This window comes from Homalodisca vitripennis, chromosome 6, assembly GCF_021130785.1.
Source record: "Homalodisca vitripennis isolate AUS2020 chromosome 6, UT_GWSS_2.1, whole genome shotgun sequence".
Lineage (NCBI taxonomy): Eukaryota > Metazoa > Arthropoda > Insecta > Hemiptera > Cicadellidae > Homalodisca > Homalodisca vitripennis.
This window is the reverse complement of record NC_060212.1, coordinates 13,386,749-13,410,944: the sequence shown is the minus strand read 5'-3', so window position 1 is coordinate 13,410,944 and position 24,196 is coordinate 13,386,749. Positions and strand designations below refer to the sequence as shown.

At 34.5% G+C, this 24,196-nt stretch overlaps 2 protein-coding genes across 2 annotated transcripts; both read left to right on the top strand.

Moving 5' to 3' along the window:
• Window positions 1-439: 439 nt before the first annotated feature.
• Window positions 440-17,673, top strand: LOC124365149. The gene is made up of 4 exons (XM_046821102.1): window positions 440-626; window positions 14,380-14,452; window positions 16,842-17,008; window positions 17,535-17,673. The coding sequence occupies exons 1-3, from the start codon at window positions 445-447 to the stop codon at window positions 16,953-16,955; spliced, it is 369 nt and encodes a 122-aa protein (XP_046677058.1). The 5' UTR covers window positions 440-444; the 3' UTR covers window positions 16,956-17,008; window positions 17,535-17,673.
• On the top strand, window positions 17,541-23,586 carry LOC124365301 (tyrosine-protein kinase receptor torso-like). The gene is made up of 3 exons (XM_046821270.1): window positions 17,541-17,754; window positions 19,040-19,125; window positions 23,453-23,586. Exons 1-3 carry the CDS (start codon window positions 17,582-17,584, stop codon window positions 23,584-23,586), a joined length of 393 nt encoding a protein of 130 aa, XP_046677226.1. The 5' UTR covers window positions 17,541-17,581.
• Window positions 23,587-24,196: the final 610 nt, after the last annotated feature.

Below are 24,196 nucleotides of genomic sequence, written 5' to 3'. Positions count from 1 at the left end.
AGATGTAACACCTCAACATTGCCCAGGTGGTGTGGATGACGCTGCTGCCCAGTCTCTCGGTGGTGCTGGCACTCTGTATCGCCCTCGGCAAGGTGTGGCGCAGGGGTCTCCACTGGTGTCATGATACGTTATACACAGATGTAACACCTCAACATTGCCCAGGTGGTGTAGATGACGCTGCTGCCCAGTCTCTCGGTGGTGCTGGCACTCTGTATCGCCCTCGGGCAAGGTGTGGCGCCGGGGTCTCCACTGGTGTCACAATACATTATACACAGATGTAACACCTCAACATTGCCCAGGTGGTGTGGATGACGCTGCTGCCCAGTCTCTCGGTGGTGCTGGCACTCTGTATCGCCCTCGGCAAGGTGTGGCGCAGGGGTCTCCACTGGTGTCACAATACATTATACACAGATGTAACACCTCAACATTGCCCAGGTGGTGTGGATGACGCTGCTGCCCAGTCTCTCGGTGGTGCTGGCACTCTGTATCGCCCTCGGCAAGGTGTGGCGCAGGGGTCTCCACTGGTGTCACCGGCTATGTATGTGGGGTCCTGGCACCTCCTTGCGCTGTCTACGGCCCGAGCAGCCTCAGTGGACAAGCGTCTACAAGGCCATCAGTGTCGACAGGTACCTGCTTTATCAGTTATGTTTGTGATGTCCATTACCAGATATATAACTATTCTACTAGGACACTTTCCTTTTCTCGACATTTCCCAAAGATCCCTCTGTTAATTTGATGATACCTTAAATTCTTCATACCCATAAATATGCATCATATGTAGCTCAAGCCTCAAGTTACCATATTGTTGCATAGTTTAAGGGTTAATCATTAGATGTCTCAATTGAGTCGTAGGTGGTTGGTAGACGAATGCAGACTTATTGTGACCTGTATTCTGTAGTTCAGTTTTAATAATTATTGTTGTGTATGGGTTTTATTAAGTGCATGTTTTTAGACTTAGTGAAGTTGACACACAACATGGTGGTTGTGATGTCTGATTTAGGCGTGTCACAACGCTTTGGTATGATTTTGTTATTTCAACCTAGTTTGTAATTATGTATTAGGTTAATATTTGCCTGAAGAAGAAATCAGATTGAAGATCTCGTAGTGTAACTGATTTTTAATTTCACTGAACGATGGCAAATGTCCGGAAAAATTATGAGGAAACACCGACAATCTCACCAGCCAAGCTCTACAGTAGACTGACTCCCACGCAGCTCCCAACACGATAAACAGCTTCACTTCCGCTAAATGAGACTACAGGAGGGCAGAAGCTCATTCTAATCCTGTTCCATCACGTGATGGCCTTCCCGAATGATTAAAGGATCATTCTAGCCTCACGATCAAACTGAAAGTACAGTAAACTTCTAGGATATGTGGGAGAGTAAAAAGGCGAGACACTGAAGACAGTTTGATTCAAGAAATAGACAAACTTGATAAGATAGAACATTTGTCTACGGGGATAGGGAATATTAGAAAGGGCCTTGAGTAGTTGACAGTGTAATGGAGGCACATAATACAGTTAAAAGCTCTAACTTTGTTTCTGAATTTCCTCATACCATCAATATTGGCTGTCGTAGATTGATGTAATTGTTTGTATATCGTAGCAGAAAATAAATAGATTCTATGCATATTTGTAACAAATAAATTGTAACGAACTTATTATAAGGTTTAATTATATTATACTCCATACCAATCCTGAAAATTGAGTATATTTAATATAATGTGTGCACAAAAATACACATACGACTACTAGTTTCCACTAAAAGTAGCCAGTTGTTTACTATCAGATAAAATGGAAAGTTAAGTAGAATAAGAGATTAGGGTTAATCATTAACAAAACCATTAGCAGAAGTTATTTTAGAACCTGGTAGCGTATTTACTCCAATAATTACAATTAATTAAACATTTTCCCATTAAACTTCTAAAACAAAGAGGTATTTTTACTATTTAATATTCCAATTCTGTTATAAATTAACTTCTTATAAGTTTTGTTGACGTGCTGGAATGTATAAAGACTTATTTCATTCGATTTTCGTATAATCTTTAGTTAGAAGCGATGAACGTTTGAGATTTCTTCGATTCTCTAAATTTGTAGATTGATCTTACACAATTTTACAATCCGGTATTCTACGTATATTTGCTAACTAATGAATACTTCACTGACACGATTGCTCAAAATACCTAGCTCATAATCCTTGTAATACTTCATAACTGAACTGCAGCATTTATTAGATTCCTTACGTTTCTGTTAACATTTCTTACATGGAGTTAACCTTGTCACGTTGGGGAGTTTGGTACATTACCTGTCTTGATGTGTTGCAGTACAGTACTTCTGCAGCTTACATATCTTGAAGGAAACAGGATTTTTTCTGGACATTTGCCATCGTTCAGAGAAACAATAAATCAGTAACAATACGTTTCGAGATCTGCAATCTGATCTCTTCTTCAGGTAAAGAACTAACCTAATACATAATATTACAAACTAGGTTAAAATAAACAAATCTTACAAAAGCGTTGTGGCACGCCTAAGTCAGGAATCACAACCTACATGTTGTTTGTCAACTTCACTAACTCTATAAACATGCACTTAATAAAAAACTATACAAAAAACTAATCATTAAAACTGAACTACGGAATACAGGTCACAATGCGTCTTCATTCGTCTACTAACCACCTACGACTGACCAGAGGGACTAGCCAATGGTAATCGTGACGGCAGACTAAAAAAAGATGGCGGAAATAAAAAGGAAGGGGGACAGGAATGGGCCCTTTCGTTATTATTGGTTCATGCGAGAGGAACTTCTTAAAACCATATTGTGACTCCGCATTGGTTTATTACAAATATCTGATCCGTTTGATACTTTTGGTTTTCTCTTTAGTTCATTTTTTAGAATTGCCAACCAAAGCGGCCTAATCTCGACTGATGGTTGACTGATTGGTTGGTCTGCCAATTTAATGTATGTTGCCTCAATTAATTTCCTTTTGAAGAAATGTGGTTCCCGATGTATTATGTTGGCTTCATCCCAATTCATATGATGGTCTTCGGACCAACAATGGTGTGCAATTTTTTTACTTTTTTGTTAGACCCTTTCTCGTGTTTTCTTTGTGCTCTTTTATCCTTACGTTTAGTGGTCTTTTTGTCTCGCCTATGTATTCCCTATTGCAACTACATTTTATACTGTAAACACAGTTTTTGGAATCCTGTGTGCCATTTTTTGGTTTTGTTTTTTGCGAGACTTTGTCTAAGAGTGTTGTATGTTTTAAACGTGGTTCTAATGTTGTACTTTCTACCTACTCTTCTAATTTTCTCCGATAATCCCGGCACATAAGGGATTGACATAAACGCAAATTTATCACAATTCTGTTTTTCTGACTCAGGAATGATTCTTCTGGTTCTTTTGCACTTATTTATTACTAATTGAGGGTATCCATTGCTTCTGAGATCCGATTCAACTTTCTTAAATTCTTCTTTTAATCCATCTTTATCTGAGCAAACGCTCTTTGATCTATCAAACAACGAGTAGGCTACTCCTTCTTTCACAGATTTTTGATGGTTGGATTGATAATTTAAATATTTTCCTGTGTGTCATCTTTCGAAAAACAGTTGTCTTAAGGACATCCCTATCTCTTAATACACACACAACCAAAAAGGGAAGCTTGTTTTGGACTTCCACTTCCATTGTGAGGCGGATGGAAGGAGAAATACTATTAATGTGATTCAAAAAATTATTTAATTCAATGTCTCCATGAGAAAAAATAACAAAGGTATCATCCACATACCTCCACCAAATCTTCGGTTTGAACTGAACTGAAGCCAAAGCTTTTCGCTCAAATTCCTACATAAAGATATTGGCGAAAGTAGGAGACAGTGGAGAACCCATTGCCATCCCCTCATGTTGACGGTAAATTTTACCCTCTAACTCAAAATAATTGCATTGAGTGCATAGTTCTAACAGTTCCATAATTACTGGCACGGGAAGTTTAGTTATATCCTTTAATGTTTGGTCTTCTTTGAGACGTGATTTAATAATTCCGAGTTTCTGGAACTGGTACATTTGTAAATAGACTTTCGACATTAAAACTTACCAGTTTGTCAGTTTCAGTCAACTTTAGGGATTTTGACTTCTCTTCAAAATCCCTGGAATTTTTGATGAAAGAGTCAGTTTTTCCTACCAATGGCGTTAAGATGTCCAAGAGGACTTTAGACAATTCCCTGCAAGGTGAATCACGAGAACTAATGATGGGCCGGAGAGGGATGGTAGGTTTGTGGATTTTGGGAAGGCCATACATATGGGGGATTTTGGAGTGGTGAGGAGTTAATTTAGATCTAAATTTATCTGAAACGTAGTGTTACTGATTTATTGTTTCACTGAACGATGGAAAATGTCCGGAAAAATCCTGTTTCCTTCACAATCCTTCCATCGTCAAAAATAACCTTCAAACAAAGAATTACATATCTTGTTTCATCTATTGTAATTAAAAAGCATAATTACCTCTGAGACATGTATTAAACGTCACATATAATGTTACTCATAGTTGCTCTCCTTATCTTTTTGTCACTGAAACTGTAACTGTGATTTCTGTTATAAAATTCCTTAAAATAGCCATAATTTGAGTACAAAATAAGAACTAAAACAATTAGATTCAGTGCTCGTTATACTCGACGAAGACACGAAACTGCCAATATTAAATAAGCCACTGATACTAGTATCTTTGATGTAGTATTTTATAAGTCGATGGTAAACTGCTAACTAATGTATGTTTGCAGACAGTTTCAATTGTACGTACCGTAATGAAGAGGACAGTATAAGTAGACGTATTAATGCGCTTACAGTAATTTGAGGTATCTATTCTGCGAAATGTAAAACATTAATTTATTGAAGTCTGCCAAAGAGAAACAATTGAGCAGAACTATTTCCAACATGTCACATAATACCATTGAATCCACTTCCGTTTACACATTACTGCACTTGTAAACGTATTCATCCACTCCACAAACTATCAAATACGTGTTAAAGTTTATATTTCCAACATGTCACATAATACCATTGAATCCACTTCCGTTTACACAGTACTGCACTTGTATACGTATTCATCCACTCCACAAACTATCAAATACGTGTTAAAGTTTATATTTCCAACATGTCACATAATACCATTGAATCCACTTCCGTTTACACATTACTGCACTTGTATACGTATTCATCCCACTCCACAAACTATCAAATACGTGTTAAAGTTTATATTTCCAACATGTCACATAATACCATTGAATCCACTTCCGTTTACACATTACTGCACTTGTATACGTATTCATCCATTTTACAAACTATCAAATACGTGTTAAAGTTTATATTTCCAACATGTCACATAATACCATTGAATCCACTTCCGTTTACACATTACTGCACTTGTATTCGTATTCATCCATTTTACAAACTATCAAATACGTGTTAAAGTTTATATTTCCAACATGTCACATAATACACTTAAATCCACTTCCGTTTACACATTACTGCACTTGTAAACGTATTCATCCACTCCACAAACTATCAAATACGTGTTAAAGTTTATATTTCCAACATGTCACATAATACCATTGAATCCACTTCCGTTTACACATTACTGCACTTGTAAACGTATTCATCCACTCCACAAACTATCAAATACGTGTTAAAGTTTATATTTCCAACATGTCACATAATACCATTGAATCCACTTCCGTTTACACATTACTGCACTTGTAAACGTATTCATCCACTCCACAAACTATCAAATACGTGTTAAAGTTTATATTTCCAACATGTCACATAATACCATTGAATCCACTTCCGTTTACACATTACTGCACTTGTAAACGTATTCATCCACTCCACAAACTATCAAATACGTGTTAAAGTTTATATTTCCAACATGTCACATAATACCATTGAATCCACTTCCGTTTACACATTACTGCACTTGTAAACGTATTCATCCACTCCACAAACTATCAAATACGTGTTAAAGTTTATATTTCCAACATGTCACATAATACCATTGAATCCACTTCCGTTTACACATTACTGCACTTGTAAACGTATTCATCCACTCCACAAACTATCAAATACGTGTTAAAGTTTATATTTCCAACATGTCACATAATACCATTGAATCCACTTCCGTTTACACATTACTGCACTTGTATACGTATTCATCCACTCCACAAACTATCAAATACGTGTTAAAGTTTATATTTCCAACATGTCACATAATACCATTGAATCCACTTCCGTTTACACATTACTGCACTTGTATACGTATTCATCCACTCCACAAACTATCAAATACGTGTTAAAGTTTATATTTCCAACATGTCACATAATACCATTAAATCCACTTCCGTTTACACATTACTGCACTTGTAAACGTATTCATCCACTCCACAAACTATCAAATACGTGTTAAAGTTTATATTTCCAACATGTCACATAATACCATTGAATCCACTTCCGTTTACACATTACTGCACTTGTAAACGTATTCATCCACTCCACAAACTATCAAATACGTGTTAAAGTTTATATTTCCAACATGTCACATAATACCATTGAATCCACTTCCGTTTACACATTACTGCACTTGTAAACGTATTCATCCACTCCACAAACTATCAAATACGTGTTAAAGTTTATATTTCCAACATGTCACATAATACCATTGAATCCACTTCCGTTTACACATTACTGCACTTGTAAACGTATTCATCCACTCCACAAACTATCAAATACGTGTTAAAGTTTATATTTCCAACATGTCACATAATACCATTGAATCCACTTCTGTTTACACATTACTGCACTTGTAAACGTATTCATCCACTCCACAAACTATCAAATACGTGTTAAAGTTTATATTTCCAACATGTCACATAATACCATTGAATCCACTTCCGTTTACACATTACTGCACTTGTAAACGTATTCATCCACTCCACAAACTATCAAATACGTGTTAAAGTTTATATTTCCAACATGTCACATAATACCATTGAATCCACTTCCGTTTACACATTACTGCACTTGTAAACGTATTCATCCACTCCACAAACTATCAAATACGTGTTAAAGTTTATATTTCCAACATGTCACATAATACCATTGAATCCACTTCCGTTTACACATTACTGCACTTGTAAACGTATTCATCCACTCCACAAACTATCAAATACGTGTTAAAGTTTATATTTCCAACATGTCACATAATACCATTGAATCCACTTCCGTTTACACATTACTGCACTTGTAAACGTATTCATCCACTCCACAAACTATCAAATACGTGTTAAAGTTTATATTTCCAACATGTCACATAATACCATTGAATCCACTTCCGTTTACACATTACTGCACTTGTAAACGTATTCATCCACTCCACAAACTATCAAATACGTGTTAAAGTTTATATTTCCAACATGTCACATAATACCATTGAATCCACTTCCGTTTACACATTACTGCACTTGTATACGTATTCATCCACTCCACAAACTATCAAATACGTGTTAAAGTTTATATTTCCAACATGTCACATAATACCATTGAATCCACTTCCGTTTACACATTACTGCACTTGTAAACGTATTCATCCACTCCACAAACTATCAAATACGTGTTAAAGTTTATATTTCCAACATGTCACATAATACCATTGAATCCACTTCCGTTTACACATTACTGCACTTGTAAACGTATTCATCCACTCCACAAACTATCAAATACGTGTTAAAGTTTATATTTCCAACATGTCACATAATACCATTGAATCCACTTCTGTTTACACATTACTGCACTTGTAAACGTATTCATCCACTCCACAAACTATCAAATACGTGTTAAAGTTTATATTTCCAACATGTCACATAATACCATTGAATCCACTTCCGTTTACACATTACTGCACTTGTAAACGTATTCATCCACTCCACAAACTATCAAATACGTGTTAAAGTTTATATTTCCAACATGTCACATAATACCATTGAATCCACTTCCGTTTACACATTACTGCACTTGTAAACGTATTCATCCACTCCACAAACTATCAAATACGTGTTAAAGTTTATATTTCCAACATGTCACATAATACCATTGAATCCACTTCCGTTTACACATTACTGCACTTGTAAACGTATTCATCCACTCCACAAACTATCAAATACGTGTTAAAGTTTATATTTCCAACATGTCACATAATACCATTGAATCCACTTCCGTTTACACATTACTGCACTTGTAAACGTATTCATCCACTCCACAAACTATCAAATACGTGTTAAAGTTTATATTTCCAACATGTCACATAATACCATTGAATCCACTTCCGTTTACACATTACTGCACTTGTAAACGTATTCATCCACTCCACAAACTATCAAATACGTGTTAAAGTTTATATTTCCAACATGTCACATAATACCATTGAATCCACTTCCGTTTACACATTACTGCACTTGTATACGTATTCATCCACTCCACAAACTATCAAATACGTGTTAAAGTTTATATTTCCAACATGTCACATAATACCATTAAATCCACTTCCGTTTACACATTACTGCACTTGTATACGTATTCATCCACTCCACAAACTATCAAATACGTGTTAAAGTTTATATTTCCAACATGTCACATAATACCATTGAATCCACTTCCGTTTACACATTACTGCACTTGTAAACGTATTCATCCACTCCACAAACTATCAAATACGTGTTAAAGTTTATATTTCCAACATGTCACATAATACCATTGAATCCACTTCCGTTTACACATTACTGCACTTGTAAACGTATTCATCCACTCCACAAACTATCAAATACGTGTTAAAGTTTATATTTCCAACATGTCACATAATACCATTGAATCCACTTCCGTTTACACATTACTGCACTTGTAAACGTATTCATCCACTCCACAAACTATCAAATACGTGTTAAAGTTTATATTTCCAACATGTCACATAATACCATTGAATCCACTTCCGTGGATTTACATTCAACACATTACTGCACTTGTATACGTATTCATCCACTCCACAAACTATCAAATACGTGTTAAAGTTTATATTTCCAACATGTCACATAATACCATTGAATCCACTTCTGTTTACACATTACTGCACTTGTAAACGTATTCATCCACTCCACAAACTATCAAATACGTGTTAAAGTTTATATTTCCAACATGTCACATAATACCATTGAATCCACTTCCGTTTACACATTACTGCACTTGTAAACGTATTCATCCACTCCACAAACTATCAAATACGTGTTAAAGTTTATATTTCCAACATGTCACATAATACCATTGAATCCACTTCCGTTTACACATTACTGCACTTGTAAACGTATTCATCCACTCCACAAACTATCAAATACGTGTTAAAGTTTATATTTCCAACATGTCACATAATACCATTACATCCACTTCCGTGGATTTACATTCAACACATTACTGCACTTGTATACGTATTCATCCACTCCACAAACTATCAAATACGTGTTAAAGTTTATATTTCCAACATGTCACATAATACCATTGAATCCACTTCCGTTTACACATTACTGCACTTGTAAACGTATTCATCCACTCCACAAACTATCAAATACGTGTTAAAGTTTATATTTCCAACATGTCACATAATACCATTGAATCCACTTCCGTTTACACATTACTGCACTTGTAAACGTATTCATCCACTCCACAAACTATCAAATACGTGTTAAAGTTTATATTTCCAACATGTCACATAATACCATTGAATCCACTTCCGTTTACACATTACTGCACTTGTAAACGTATTCATCCACTCCACAAACTATCAAATACGTGTTAAAGTTTATATTTCCAACATGTCACATAATACCATTGAATCCACTTCCGTTTACACATTACTGCACTTGTAAACGTATTCATCCACTCCACAAACTATCAAATACGTGTTAAAGTTTATATTTCCAACATGTCACATAATACCATTGAATCCACTTCCGTTTACACATTACTGCACTTGTAAACGTATTCATCCACTCCACAAACTATCAAATACGTGTTAAAGTTTATATTTCCAACATGTCACATAATACCATTGAATCCACTTCCGTTTACACATTACTGCACTTGTAAACGTATTCATCCACTCCACAAACTATCAAATACGTGTTAAAGTTTATATTTCCAACATGTCACATAATACCATTGAATCCACTTCCGTTTACACATTACTGCACTTGTAAACGTATTCATCCACTCCACAAACTATCAAATACGTGTTAAAGTTTATATTTCCAACATGTCACATAATACCATTGAATCCACTTCCGTTTACACATTACTGCACTTGTAAACGTATTCATCCACTCCACAAACTATCAAATACGTGTTAAAGTTTATATTTCCAACATGTCACATAATACCATTGAATCCACTTCCGTTTACACATTACTGCACTTGTAAACGTATTCATCCACTCCACAAACTATCAAATACGTGTTAAAGTTTATATTTCCAACATGTCACATAATACCATTGAATCCACTTCCATTTACACATTACTGCACTTGTAAACGTATTCATCCACTCCACAAACTATCAAATACGTGTTAAAGTTTATATTTCCAACATGTCACATAATACCATTGAATCCACTTCCGTTTACACATTACTGCACTTGTAAACGTATTCATCCACTCCACAAACTATCAAATACGTGTTAAAGTTTATATTTCCAACATGTCACATAATACCATTGAATCCACTTCCGTTTACACATTACTGCACTTGTAAACGTATTCATCCACTCCACAAACTATCAAATACGTGTTAAAGTTTATATTTCCAACATGTCACATAATACCATTGAATCCACTTCCGTTTACACATTACTGCACTTGTATACGTATTCATCCACTCCACAAACTATCAAATACGTGTTAAAGTTTATATTTCCAACATGTCACATAATACCATTGAATCCACTTCCGTTTACACATTACTGCACTTGTAAACGTATTCATCCACTCCACAAACTATCAAATACGTGTTAAAGTTTATATTTCCAACATGTCACATAATACCATTGAATCCACTTCCGTTTACACATTACTGCACTTGTAAACGTATTCATCCACTCCACAAACTATCAAATACGTGTTAAAGTTTATATTTCCAACATGTCACATAATACCATTGAATCCACTTCCGTTTTACACATTACTGCACTTGTATACGTATTCATCCACTCCACAAACTATCAAATACGTGTTAAAGTTTATATTTCCAACATGTCACATAATACCATTGAATCCACTTCCGTTTACACATTACTGCACTTGTAAACGTATTCATCCACTCCACAAACTATCAAATACGTGTTAAAGTTTATATTTCCAACATGTCACATAATACCATTGAATCCACTTCCGTTTACACATTACTGCACTTGTAAACGTATTCATCCACTCCACAAACTATCAAATACGTGTTAAAGTTTATATTTCCAACATGTCACATAATACCATTGAATCCACTTCCGTTTTACATTCAACACATTACTGCACTTGTATACGTATTCATCCACTCCACAAACTATCAAATACGTGTTAAAGTTTATATTTCCAACATGTCACATAATACCATTACATCCACTTCCGTGGATTTACATTCAACACATTACTGCACTTGTATACGTATTCATCCACTCCACAAACTATCAAATACGTGTTAAAGTTTATATTTCCAACATGTCACATAATACCATTGAATCCACTTCCGTTTACACATTACTGCACTTGTATACGTATTCATCCACTCCACAAACTATCAAATACGTGTTAAAGTTTATATTTCCAACATGTCACATAATACCATTGAATCCACTTCCGTTTACACATTACTGCACTTGTAAACGTATTCATCCACTCCACAAACTATCAAATACGTGTTAAAGTTTATATTTCCAACATGTCACATAATACCATTACATCCACTTCCGTTTTATATTCAACACATTACTGCACTTGTATACGTATTCATCCACTCCACAAACTATCAAATACGTGTTAAAGTTTATATTTCCAACATGTCACATAATACCATTGAATCCACTTCCGTTTACACATTACTGCACTTGTAAACGTATTCATCCACTCCACAAACTATCAAATACGTGTTAAAGTTTATATTTCCAACATGTCACATAATACCATTGAATCCACTTCCGTTTACACATTACTGCACTTGTATACGTATTCATCCACTCCACAAACTATCAAATACGTGTTAAAGTTTATATTTCCAACATGTCACATAATACCATTAAATCCACTTCCGTTTACACATTACTGCACTTGTAAACGTATTCATCCACTCCACAAACTATCAAATACGTGTTAAAGTTTATATTTCCAACATGTCACATAATACCATTACATCCACTTCCGTGGATTTACATTCAACACATTACTGCACTTGTATACGTATTCATCCACTCCACAAACTATCAAATACGTGTTAAAGTTTATATTTCCAACATGTCACATAATACCATTGAATCCACTTCCGTTTACACATTACTGCACTTGTAAACGTATTCATCCACTCCACAAACTATCAAATACGTGTTAAAGTTTATATTTCCAACATGTCACATAATACCATTGAATCCACTTCCGTTTACACATTACTGCACTTGTATACGTATTCATCCACTCCACAAACTATCAAATACGTGTTAAAGTTTATATTTCCAACATGTCACATAATACCATTGAATCCACTTCCGTTTACACATTACTGCACTTGTAAACGTATTCATCCACTCCACAAACTATCAAATACGTGTTAAAGTTTATATTTCCAACATGTCACATAATACCATTAAATCCACTTCCGTTTACACATTACTGCACTTGTAAACGTATTCATCCACTCCACAAACTATCAAATACGTGTTAAAGTTTATATTTCCAACATGTCACATAATACCATTGAATCCACTTCCGTTTACACATTACTGCACTTGTATACGTATTCATCCACTCCACAAACTATCAAATACGTGTTAAAGTTTATATTTCCAACATGTCACATAATACCATTAAATCCACTTCCGTTTACACATTACTGCACTTGTAAACGTATTCATCCACTCCACAAACTATCAAATACGTGTTAAAGTTTATATTTCCAACATGTCTCATAATACCATTACATCCACTTCCGTGGATTTACATTCAACACATTACTGCACTTGTATACGTATTCTTCCACTCCACAAACTATCATATACGTGTTAAAGTTTATATTTCCAACATGTCACATAATACCATTGAATCCACTTCCGTTTACACATTACTGCACTTGTATACGTATTCATCCACTCCACAAACTATCAAATACGTGTTAAAGTTTATATTTCCAACATGTCACATAATACCATTGAATCCACTTCCGTTTACACATTACTGCACTTGTATACGTATTCATCCACTCCACAAACTATCAAATACGTGTTAAAGTTTATATTTCCAACATGTCACATAATACCATTGAATCCACTTCCGTTTACACATTACTGCACTTGTATACGTATTCATCCACTCCACAAACTATCAAATACGTGTTAAAGTTTATATTTCCAACATGTCACATAATACCATTACATCCACTTCCGTGGATTTACATTCAACACATTACTGCACTTGTAAACGTATTCATCCATTTTACAAATTATAAAATACGTGTTAAAGTTGGTATTAGATATCCTGTAAACTCTGTACGCCATTTATAGTTTTAAACTTGTTTAATTTAAATTCTTTTCTTAGAAAAACTTTCAATGAAAGTAATATGAAAAAGTTGTACATAGAGAGTTTTAGTATGTTTGATAGAATATTAGAGACGAGTAATTTAAGTAGGCATGGTTGGAAGTTTTAATGATAATTTGGATATGATAGTGTAGATACTTTCAAAAATAAGTATTGCTTTTCTGATTCAGTAGGTATATATGTCGCCGATATGTTTGGCAAGCTTTGATACTTTGAAAGATTAAATTAACATTCATTTGACCAATTTAAAACAAATTTAACTGAACATTGAAAAATGAGGGTAACATATAAGTTAATTTTTTTGAGGTTAACTACCACAATACCGACTCAAAACTGAACATATTAAAACATAAAGTAATTTCACAGAATCTATTTTTGTATGTCTTAATGTCTCATGTCTTATGTAGTTCGTACAGTTTTTAAATAGTGGAAGATGTACTTATAAATAAACGAAAACCTTTATTTAAATCTTATTTTGACGTTAATATTTGTAATATATTTTGATGTTGCAGTGGCAGATCGGGAAGAGTCAACTTTCCAAGTCTTCAAGAGAGAAATGTTCTCTACGTGGAAAAGGAGATTGAGGTAAATATTATGTTAGGTTTTGGGTAAACAGATAATAAACCGTATACGCTTAATACGTTTTAGTATGATAATGAATACAGGTTGTAACTAATTACGCGGATTTGTATTGGATAAAAATACGAATATTTATATATCGAGAAACACAAACAAACGTTTGACCATCCATATGTGCGATGAGTCACGATAAGAAGTCCTAGAGACTAAAAAATGATAAATAGGTTTCCTATTAATTAAGAAAGAACTCTATTGATGGACTTTTATTGATTTTGAGATTAAAAGGTCAAATATCAATCCGACTGTGTGATAACTCTTGGTAAAAAGTCCTGAAGTCTTGAAACCTGGTACAAAGGCTCTTCTTTCCCAGGGAAGAACTGTATTGGCTTTGGTGTGTATAATATGGTATATATTGTATAACAAAATATATTTTTAATAATAAAGTACGGTTAAATAAAACTTGTAATACGAAAAAGGCCGCCGAACCAAATCATTTTAAAAACTCACCGCGAATATACTGTAGTTCTGAGAATTATTGTAATCATGCAAAAGTATATAAAACATTATACACGAAGTGTTTATGAATGTAAGTTGCAATAAATATAAAAAATAAAGAAAATAATTCAATCGTAACAAAATATAATTTAATATACAACATTAAATTTTGGGGGTGGTGAATGCGATGGCTTCAAAACTGAAGTAGTTGAGGTCGTAAATTATTGAAACGAGTCTCAAATGTAGTGGCGTCGGTTATGTTTTAGTTGGTATTGAATTGTGAATCGCTGAACGATTACAAGTCGAGTATCTTGTTTGATTGCAGATAACTGTTTGTGTAAATTATGATCACAAATATACACAACTTCAGTTCCTAGATCGATGTGTATGTAAAAAATACTTAAATTTAAAACAATTAATGTAGTTAATGATATCACTTAATTTAAACTCACCGATCTTCATGCTGGCTGAAAACTATTCAAAACTGAACAATGTTCCAAACTGTTTGCGAGAAATGTAGGGTTAAGTCCATCGTATATTGCTCAGGAGTTTAAAGTTTACCATAGTTGTGTACCTTTGAAAGATTTGCAATATGTTGACAAAGGAGATGAGTTTTCTAGCTTGCATACGTCGCCTAGGGGTGTAATATCTTCATAGTCTAGACTTATATATATAAAAACTATTGAATAAGGCGATGGTTAGTTTGAAAAACATGATTTTGTTGAAAAAGAATTATATTTACTGTTAGTTGTGACTTATATTTGACAATTTTTTGTTTGGGAAATAGTAACTGATAATTTATTAGTCTTCAGATTAAATTTCTGAACATTATCTAACTGACTCATCATACATTTTAAATCAATGTTTTGTGTAAAATACGATTTTATCTACGCATGTCTATTTAATATTACCCGAAATATCGAGTTATTACGGTAGATTAAGTTGTTACATATGTAATATCATTCCAAAACATCTAATGGTCTTTAGTTATCGAATGCGGCTAATGTTTCATTGTGGTAATTTTGAGTATGATTACCTAATAGCGCATTAATATATAATTTTACATTCAGTTTCTTTTCATTATTTCAATTTTTAAATTTTTCATACGCTACTTGTTTCTACAGAATGGAATCATAGAGTGGAGTTTGTAAGTAACCTTACTTAAACCGAAAGTACACTCTTCTAAGTCATTCTATAGGCATAATTTAAAAAATATATGGAAATATGTGCTCACCTTAGTTTGAACAGATTATATGATTTTAAAAGCAGCTACGTATAATGTTAGGATAGGTTGAAGTGATTTGAGACCTTTGATAGAAAAATGCAGATCGTACTTTAAACAGAGTTTCTTCCCATAATCTAACATTGATTTCTGTACTTAGCACATTCCATACCTAATTTCTAATCCTTTAAATATTAAAATTCTATTCTAAATCCCATTCATATAGATTTATATATGAGAATATATGAATTTATTGTAATGCCAGTTATTACATATTATTCTAACTGAATTGGGTCAAAATTAAATTGTGGACCACAAATAGTATTGCCAAATTCACTGATATTGGACAAGGGGATTATATTGAACTGTTCTTAATTTGGGACGAATTCATCAATTCTGCTAAGGAGTAAATGTCAGAAAAATGCAATATTAGTCTCCGAACTATGGAAAGGCGTAAGTGTTTTAGAAAGAGGATGAAATATATCAGCTAACGGATTGGAATTCATTAACACGTCTGGTGTTTAATTAATAGAACTTTAAATAAAATTGTTGACTATAACTATAATTGATATTTCTGATAGGCATTGATAACATCATGCAACGATACAGCAAGGACTATATTCCAGAGGTAACTGTATAATATACCAGAGGCAACTCTAGAATATTCTTTGTGTGAAGGAAGCGAGGGTGCGGGGAGAAGCTGATGACTACGAAGTGAGTTACAGTCGCTTGGCTCTGGGCAGACAGATCGGCAAAGGCGCCTTTGGACGTGTTTTTTCTGGCCAGGGCTGAGGCTATCGCTGGTATTCCAGGCAGCATTGTGGTGGCCGTCAAGAAACTGAAGCGTAAGTTGTTATTATCTCTTGCTCACCTCCCACCCTTATCACTCCCCTTATATCTTTTCTCTTGATAAATATCAGTAGATAACAACCTAAACCGAGTTAGGGTGTACATAGATAACATTATCCGAGTTTCAACCATTAATAAACCTTCATATACCATTGTTGGCAATGATTACGATTACTATATTTAGATAGCAATTAGCACCACCTTGGAATGCAACAGCAAGTACACTATTACAGCCTTTTGTCTATTGCAGATAGATATCCAATAGGACGATTGAAGTGAAAGAGTTCCTGTGAGAGGTAGAATGATATAGCTATTGTCTACAATACACACATAAATACCACGGTAATCTACGATGATTTTGAGCAACTTGATACTGATACAGAAGGATCCTTCAGGGAATCTTCAATAATCCCTAACAGAGCAGGCACAAAAGATGGTTTGATTTTCAGATAATTTATTAATCTTAAAAAACAGAAAGGGCATGATTGCTCAGTTTTTTTAGGCAATACCCATCTGTTTCAGACAAGGCGACTTGTGACGAGGTGGAAGAGTTCCTGGCGGAGATAGCCATGATGAAGAAGGTAGGTCGACATCCACACATAGTCACCATGGTGGGGTGCTGCACCCTCAAGCAACCCTTCTGTATGGTGATGGAGTACGTACCTTGCGGTGATCTGCTGGCCTACCTGCGCCATCTTAGGGACCAGTCCAGACCCGTGCTACAGTCAAGCGCCCTATCTAGGTATGTACTTTTTATGTGTTACTTACCGGTAATACGTTATTGATTAATGCCTGAAATAAGCTTTTTTGAATACGTCTTTAAAGAACACTGGCAAATAATATTTTATGGCATAATTGTTTGAAATATACTGTGACGCTTTCTACATTCATTATGAGTTAATAAAATAACAACTGATAATCACGTTTATTGAGAGTGTGAATGTAATCTCACTAACATGCCCTCTGACAGTCATAGTTAATTATTTGTATTTAAAATATCATTATTTGAATTAGTCACATTTATGACTGTAGAAGAGTAACTTGGCTAGTAAAGTATCCTGACGAGATAGATAACAGAGTTAGTAACATTCCTTGAAGTTTCCACTTAACTCATTTTTTAGTACTTTCAGCAGCCTTATATATTAGTCAACTTCTTTAAACAGTATTTAGTTTAAGTGCCCAACGGAAAACAATTGGGAAATGGATAGTAATAGAGGATAAGAAAATTGAATAAAAGAGCAGTGTTTTCTACAAGTATTAGCCCCACAAATAGGGGAGTGGAGGGCTATGTGACCCTGTAAACTTCTAGGTCTGACACAGTACCTATCGCGAATGTCTCATACAATATGGTTTTGCTAGTTTTATCTATTCTGATCTGCATAATTCATACCTACTGTCTCCAAAACCTCTGGTGGTGATTTCCACAATTATCTAAGACGTTGAAACTAAAACTTATTAAGGCCTCTGAGGATATTCTGAGATGATTTAAAAGTCACTAAAGCAGCCCACACTAAAATAGTTCCCAGTTAGCTGGTTTGTCCGAATCCCCTCTCTACATCCCGCAGCTAACGCGCTGTTGCCAAATTTACGTATACGAACACCAACATATCAATCCGATGCAATAAACATCATCAGCTAATGTCCGGAACATGTACTTATGATTTTCATCGGTTTAGCAGACAACATGCACATAAAGTAGACGGTGTCGCTACAACAACGCTATATAGAGAACCGCTTGAAATATCATCGGACACCTTCTTGTTACAGTAGTAATCAATTTATCTATAAATGTTAGACATCTTTAATGAATTTTGAATTTCGTCAATCAATGTATCCTCTGCTGATATGATTATTAAGAAAAAGTAACTATTTTGATGATGGTCAGCCTGTCGTGAAGTATCAATATATGTATGTAAAAATAATAGTCATCCTAGAATGTAGAATCAGTAAAAGCAAGTTTTTACTATAAGGATAGTAACTTTGAACAATTTAAATTTCGACTAAATCTTGCATTTACAAATGTACAGGGTGTCCGCAACGTCAGATGCCTCCTACATCACGCCCATCCCCACCACGAGCTGTGTATCTAGCACTCAACCCTCCACACGTTGCAGTAAGTACATCACTTTATGGTACTTAATACTTAAGCCGTATAAAGTACAAGGACATAATGTGAAATGTATGATGTACCGTAATACAAGGAAATTTTAGTGTTTACATGTCAGCCAAGTTAAATTTAGTGGATATATTGTGGTTGTCGAAGTTACTGACTGTTTTGATCTTCAAGAAACAGATTTCTCTGTTCTGCTTATATTTGGCATTCATAGTTCTACTAGGCAGATAGTGAGAGGTGTGTACACGCTTATAGTCTTTTGTAATTAGTGTTTTATTGCTTTAAAACGATATTTTTCACCCGTGGGATTGAGTGACTACTACATTGTAAAATAAAATGAGAAATATAGTTCATTGAAGTTCCAACATATATTATAGATATTTATATCCAATATTGCTAAAGCTAAGGCAAACGCAGATCAACAAATGTCAAATTACTTCTTAATGAGATTATATAAAATTTTAATATGTATTCTGTATGATAAAAAAATTATTTAAATGTTATAACGCTCTGTGAATGAATGGTTTTTGTATCGAAATCATTAAAAACTCATTTCATTAGAAACAAAATTCATTATGAATTGTCTTCAACACATCCCAAAAACATTGTACGTCTCGTAAGGCTTTTTCATTTATAATAGTCAAAGAAGAAAAATTAACTGACAATTTCCTTAAATGAGTCAAAATGCTAAAGCTACTACTTTTGTCACAAGCAACATTCATCTATTTATGTCTCATTATACGCATACCAGGAGATCTTGTTAGCGTCGAGTTTAAAAAATGCGTAAAAAACCTTTACATCAGAGATCGTGTTCATAATCAAAAAGCGCACTCTATAAATTGATATAAGAAGTGCATGTCCTAAACGATCAAACTTCAGTATTAAACTATAAAGTTGATAGGAAAGTCTTTAGTAGGTGAGCCAATTAACCAAGTTTCAGGCTGTATCTCACAAGCCTTCTTTGTTTGTAGAATCAAAGTAGGGTATTTAGAAAACTCTGAAACAGAAGATGGTGGGAAAGCGTCTCCGTTTGGTGGAGGCTGCAGCTCATATAACATGTTTACTACTGAAAGTTTTCTGATAAATGGCGACATGGTGGCATGTAAATTGACTCTTGGAATGAGTCGTCATTCCTGTTCGTTAAATTCCATTAAGAGGAAGTTGAAACATGCAACTATTGAATTTTGATTGTTCTTTTTGAGTGGCAGGAAGTAATTATGTACGTATCTAAGTACCACAAGGAGAAGAGGAATGTCAGAAAACTTCACAGATCGAGGATCGGTTGCGGATTTAGAGAGAGTTCGCTGTATACCTCCTCAACTGCATGGGTAAATTTTGAGATAGAGTATAGAGATTTTAGTAAATTACCATAACAATAATATAAATCACCCAGGCGAATATACTAAACGCAAATATTTTATTATCTAAAGAAACGTTAGGGTGTATAAAGCAAAATATATATTATTTTGTGATGCCACAAAACCTGGCCTCGTGATAAGACGTAATAAACAACACGTAGCAACAAATTACTAAAGTACCAAACATTAGAAAATTAAAACGATACGCAAGGTTGCTTTGATGGGAGTAGTTGATTAATTACGAAAGTACAGCATCTGAAATCTGACACTGCCACAGATCTGTTTCCTGGAATCCTTGAGTCCATGTAGGTCTGAAAGAGATAATCAAAGTCGGCAACTAGCTCGGTCAAAAGGAACTCTTTACATCGTTTCAACATCAGAGCCATTCACTACAAGAAAGGCCAGGCAGCCAATCAATGTAATCTAGATGAAGAGGAGTTGTATAATCTGTAAAATTATCGTAATTAGCGTGTTAAGTTTATGTATCATTCACGCAAACGGAAAATAATAAATTGTCAAGTTAATTCAAACCGATCAGAAACCAGATTCTAAGATGTATAATTTAGATTACGATACGTATAAAGTATGTTATCAGAAGTTAAGCAATTCCATTAAATACTCTTAGTTATCATCCATATTGAAAGCTTTTTTCAAATTCTATAATATTTTATGGATATTGTTAGAAAAGAACATCCCTAAAAAATGGCACAATTTACTGTCTTAAACTATAACAATATTTAGTGCTATTCGTGTACAAGACAACGAATTATAAGTTAATAGTTTTTGTTGTTATGGCCTTCCTGTACTAAAATATAAAACTTAATGGAGTTTGGAATGTCCAGAACGACAGTACAAATAAGGTATGAATAAAAGTTGGCTTCATAAGTTACAGAGAAATCTGTGTTGTTGAATATGTTTGTAATCCTCTTTGTAGCTATTCGCAAGAAGGAATACAATTTAGTTTCCGTGATCAGCAGCACTGAAGTGTATATCAGTATTACTGGTGTATTCATCATTAGTAATACAATATACTGTTTGTGTCTCTCACACTTATAACTATGTAAATTTGTAATGTATACAATATATAACTAAATATATGAGCTACGGGTATCTATGAACGGCGAGCAAATGCCACAACGCCACACTTTTACTTAATCTATTTAAATTATTTTGCCTGTAATTATTACTTATACGGAATATTAATATTCATTATATTAAAAAAAAAAAATGTAATAAGCCTAATTTAATATCAATAAAGATTGATTCACAAAATGTACTTGCTCCACTGGGACTAGAACCCGGAATCTCTCATTTTCTGGACGAGCATGCTACCACCACACCACGAAGTTCTTATTTTGTATAATTCAATTCCGAGTATTTAGCATTTGGCCATGGTCGCACGCGTTTAAGCCAATGCAAGAGCTATATAAATATTCTAAAATTATCAATTTAATTTCCTTCATACATAAATGAATATAAGACATACCACATTTTTAATATTCATTCAATTATAATATTAAGAATTTTAAATAAATTATTAAAGGCATGAAAGATTAGTTCATGTTTATTATAAAAGTTTGTGTTCATTCTGTAAACTATGAAGTAGTGTAATTAATTATGCTATCACCAACAGGGTTCCTTGCAACCTGCGTCAATTATCTAAAACATGAAGCAAAATACAGAAGAATCATCTCGTTTGATAAGTTTGAAGTTCTTTAGTTCCTCTGAGGAGGAAGTCCTTTGATGTCAGGTGTTTTACATCTATATTGACGTCATATAGGCCTTCTACAGACTCCACTTCATTAGTAAGGCGTAACACAAACATGCAACAGATTACAGTATAATGTATATATGTACACTAACTCACATATAACACCAATTCAGTGAGTACTACTAATTTAAAGCTGTAGCTGTAACATTGCTGCACGAAAAACACATCTACTTACACAGAACGTTCCGGTGCCTTGGTGTAATCCTGAAAATCGTGCTTTTAATACCCATGTCCAATTGCAAACCTAACATATTAACAGGAAAAGAATATGTTGTTGTTCACCAATAAAAATTAATCTTTGTCCAACACAATATTTGGCCAAACATATTTTAACTGCAAAAAAATATATAATACAGAATGTAAGTATAGGAACCTAAAATCAATTTGCATTTATAAGCACCAAGCCGGGTTTTTTCTTGCAATTGATAGCAAAGGGAATGTTTCCTAAGAGAAATATATGTATTTTCAGCATCACTAGTTAATTTTTAAAGGGGTTAAAAAAAGGTAAAATAAAACGATAATTATTTCTCAAAAATTTCTATTAGCTTAACACATTTAAGAACGACCTTCAGACAAGCATCAATAATAAATAAATCTCACTCAGAAAATTAGATAAAGTGAATGAAATTTTCGGTATATCGTCCAAAATGATCTAATATAGGGAAATTACCGATCGGAAGTGCCCCTGGCCATTTGATTTCATTTGTTTGCCAGAACACATGTGGATCGTTTGGCATATTAGCTTTAAAGCTTTTCTGACATGATATAAATCATTTCGAACAATTCAAAATGATTTTTAAAAACTCTCTGAACGTAACTGTATGATTATAAATAATAAACAATAAACTTATTCTGATATTTAGGATACACATTTTTAGATTGGTAACTTTTTAGATTACTGTAGATTGTTACTTTTTTAATGAAATAATTTATAAAAAGAAACATTCTACAGCTTATAATAAAACTTTTGTGTATGCCATAAAATTCTAATTACTTATTCTTTGACATCAAAATTAAATATTAAATTAAGAGTACAAAATTAAAATTTCTTACTTAATTATAATGATAATAATGTTTTGATAATACGAGTTGGTACAATGATTCCGAATCTTGTATTGTGACATTATCTAATAAATACGTAAAAGACTAGTAAGTTCTTCGTGTTTACCAAGTTTGAAGTCGAACTTCTGTTGTGCAGGCAACGTGAGCAGTTTAATTCTAGACAGCACGAATCTAGAATGTGAACTAGACCCCAGGGAACTGCACAGCTTCGCCACACAGATCGCTAGAGGCATGGAATACCTAGAGAGCAAGCAGATAACACACAGGTAAACGTGGGCAGTTTAATTCTATACAGCACGAATCTACAGTGTGAACTTGACCCCAGGGAACTGCACAGCTTCGCCACACAGATCGCTAGAGGCATGGAATACCTAGAGAGCAAACAGATAACACACAGGTAAACGTGAGCAGTTTAATTCTATACAGCACACGAATCTAGAGTGTGAAACTAGACCCCAGGGAACTGCACAAGCTTCGCCACACAGATCGCTAGAGGCATGGAATACCTAGAGAGCAAAACAGATAACACACAGGTAACGTGAGCAGTTTAATTCTATACAGCACGAATCTACAGTGTGAACTTGACCCCAGGGAACTGCACAGCTTCGCCACACAGATCGCTAGGGGCATGGAATACCTTTGGGGGGGGGGGGGGGTGGGGGGGGGGGGGGGTGGGGGGGGGGGGGGGTGGGGGGGGGGGGGGGTGGGGGGGGGGGGGGGTGGGGGGGGGGGGGGGTGGGAAATCTTCTCTGCCAATATGGCAGCTTTGAATTTTATCCATGAGGCTTCGAAGTTCACTTCTTCTGTTAATTTTAGAAGTTAAGGTGTTGATATATCTTCTCTGCCAATATGGCAGCTTGAATTTTATCCATGAGGCTTC

Excerpts from the sequence above, each read along its gene's own strand:
- LOC124365149 (XM_046821102.1), top strand. The coding sequence starts at position 445 with ATGACGCTGCTGCCCAGTCTCTCGGTGGTGCTGGCACTCTGTATCGCC. Across the intron at positions 627-14,379 it reads AAGGCCATCAGTGTCGACAG|TGGCAGATCGGGAAGAGTCA; the intron begins GTACCTGCTTTA and ends TTGATGTTGCAG. Across the intron at positions 14,453-16,841 it reads ACGTGGAAAAGGAGATTGAG|GAAGCGAGGGTGCGGGGAGA; the intron begins GTAAATATTATG and ends CTTTGTGTGAAG.
- LOC124365301 (XM_046821270.1), top strand. The coding sequence starts at position 17,582 with ATGATGAAGAAGGTAGGTCGACATCCACACATAGTCACCATGGTGGGG. Across the intron at positions 17,755-19,039 it reads CAGTCAAGCGCCCTATCTAG|GGTGTCCGCAACGTCAGATG; the intron begins GTATGTACTTTT and ends ACAAATGTACAG. Across the intron at positions 19,126-23,452 it reads TCAACCCTCCACACGTTGCA|GCAACGTGAGCAGTTTAATT; the intron begins GTAAGTACATCA and ends TCTGTTGTGCAG.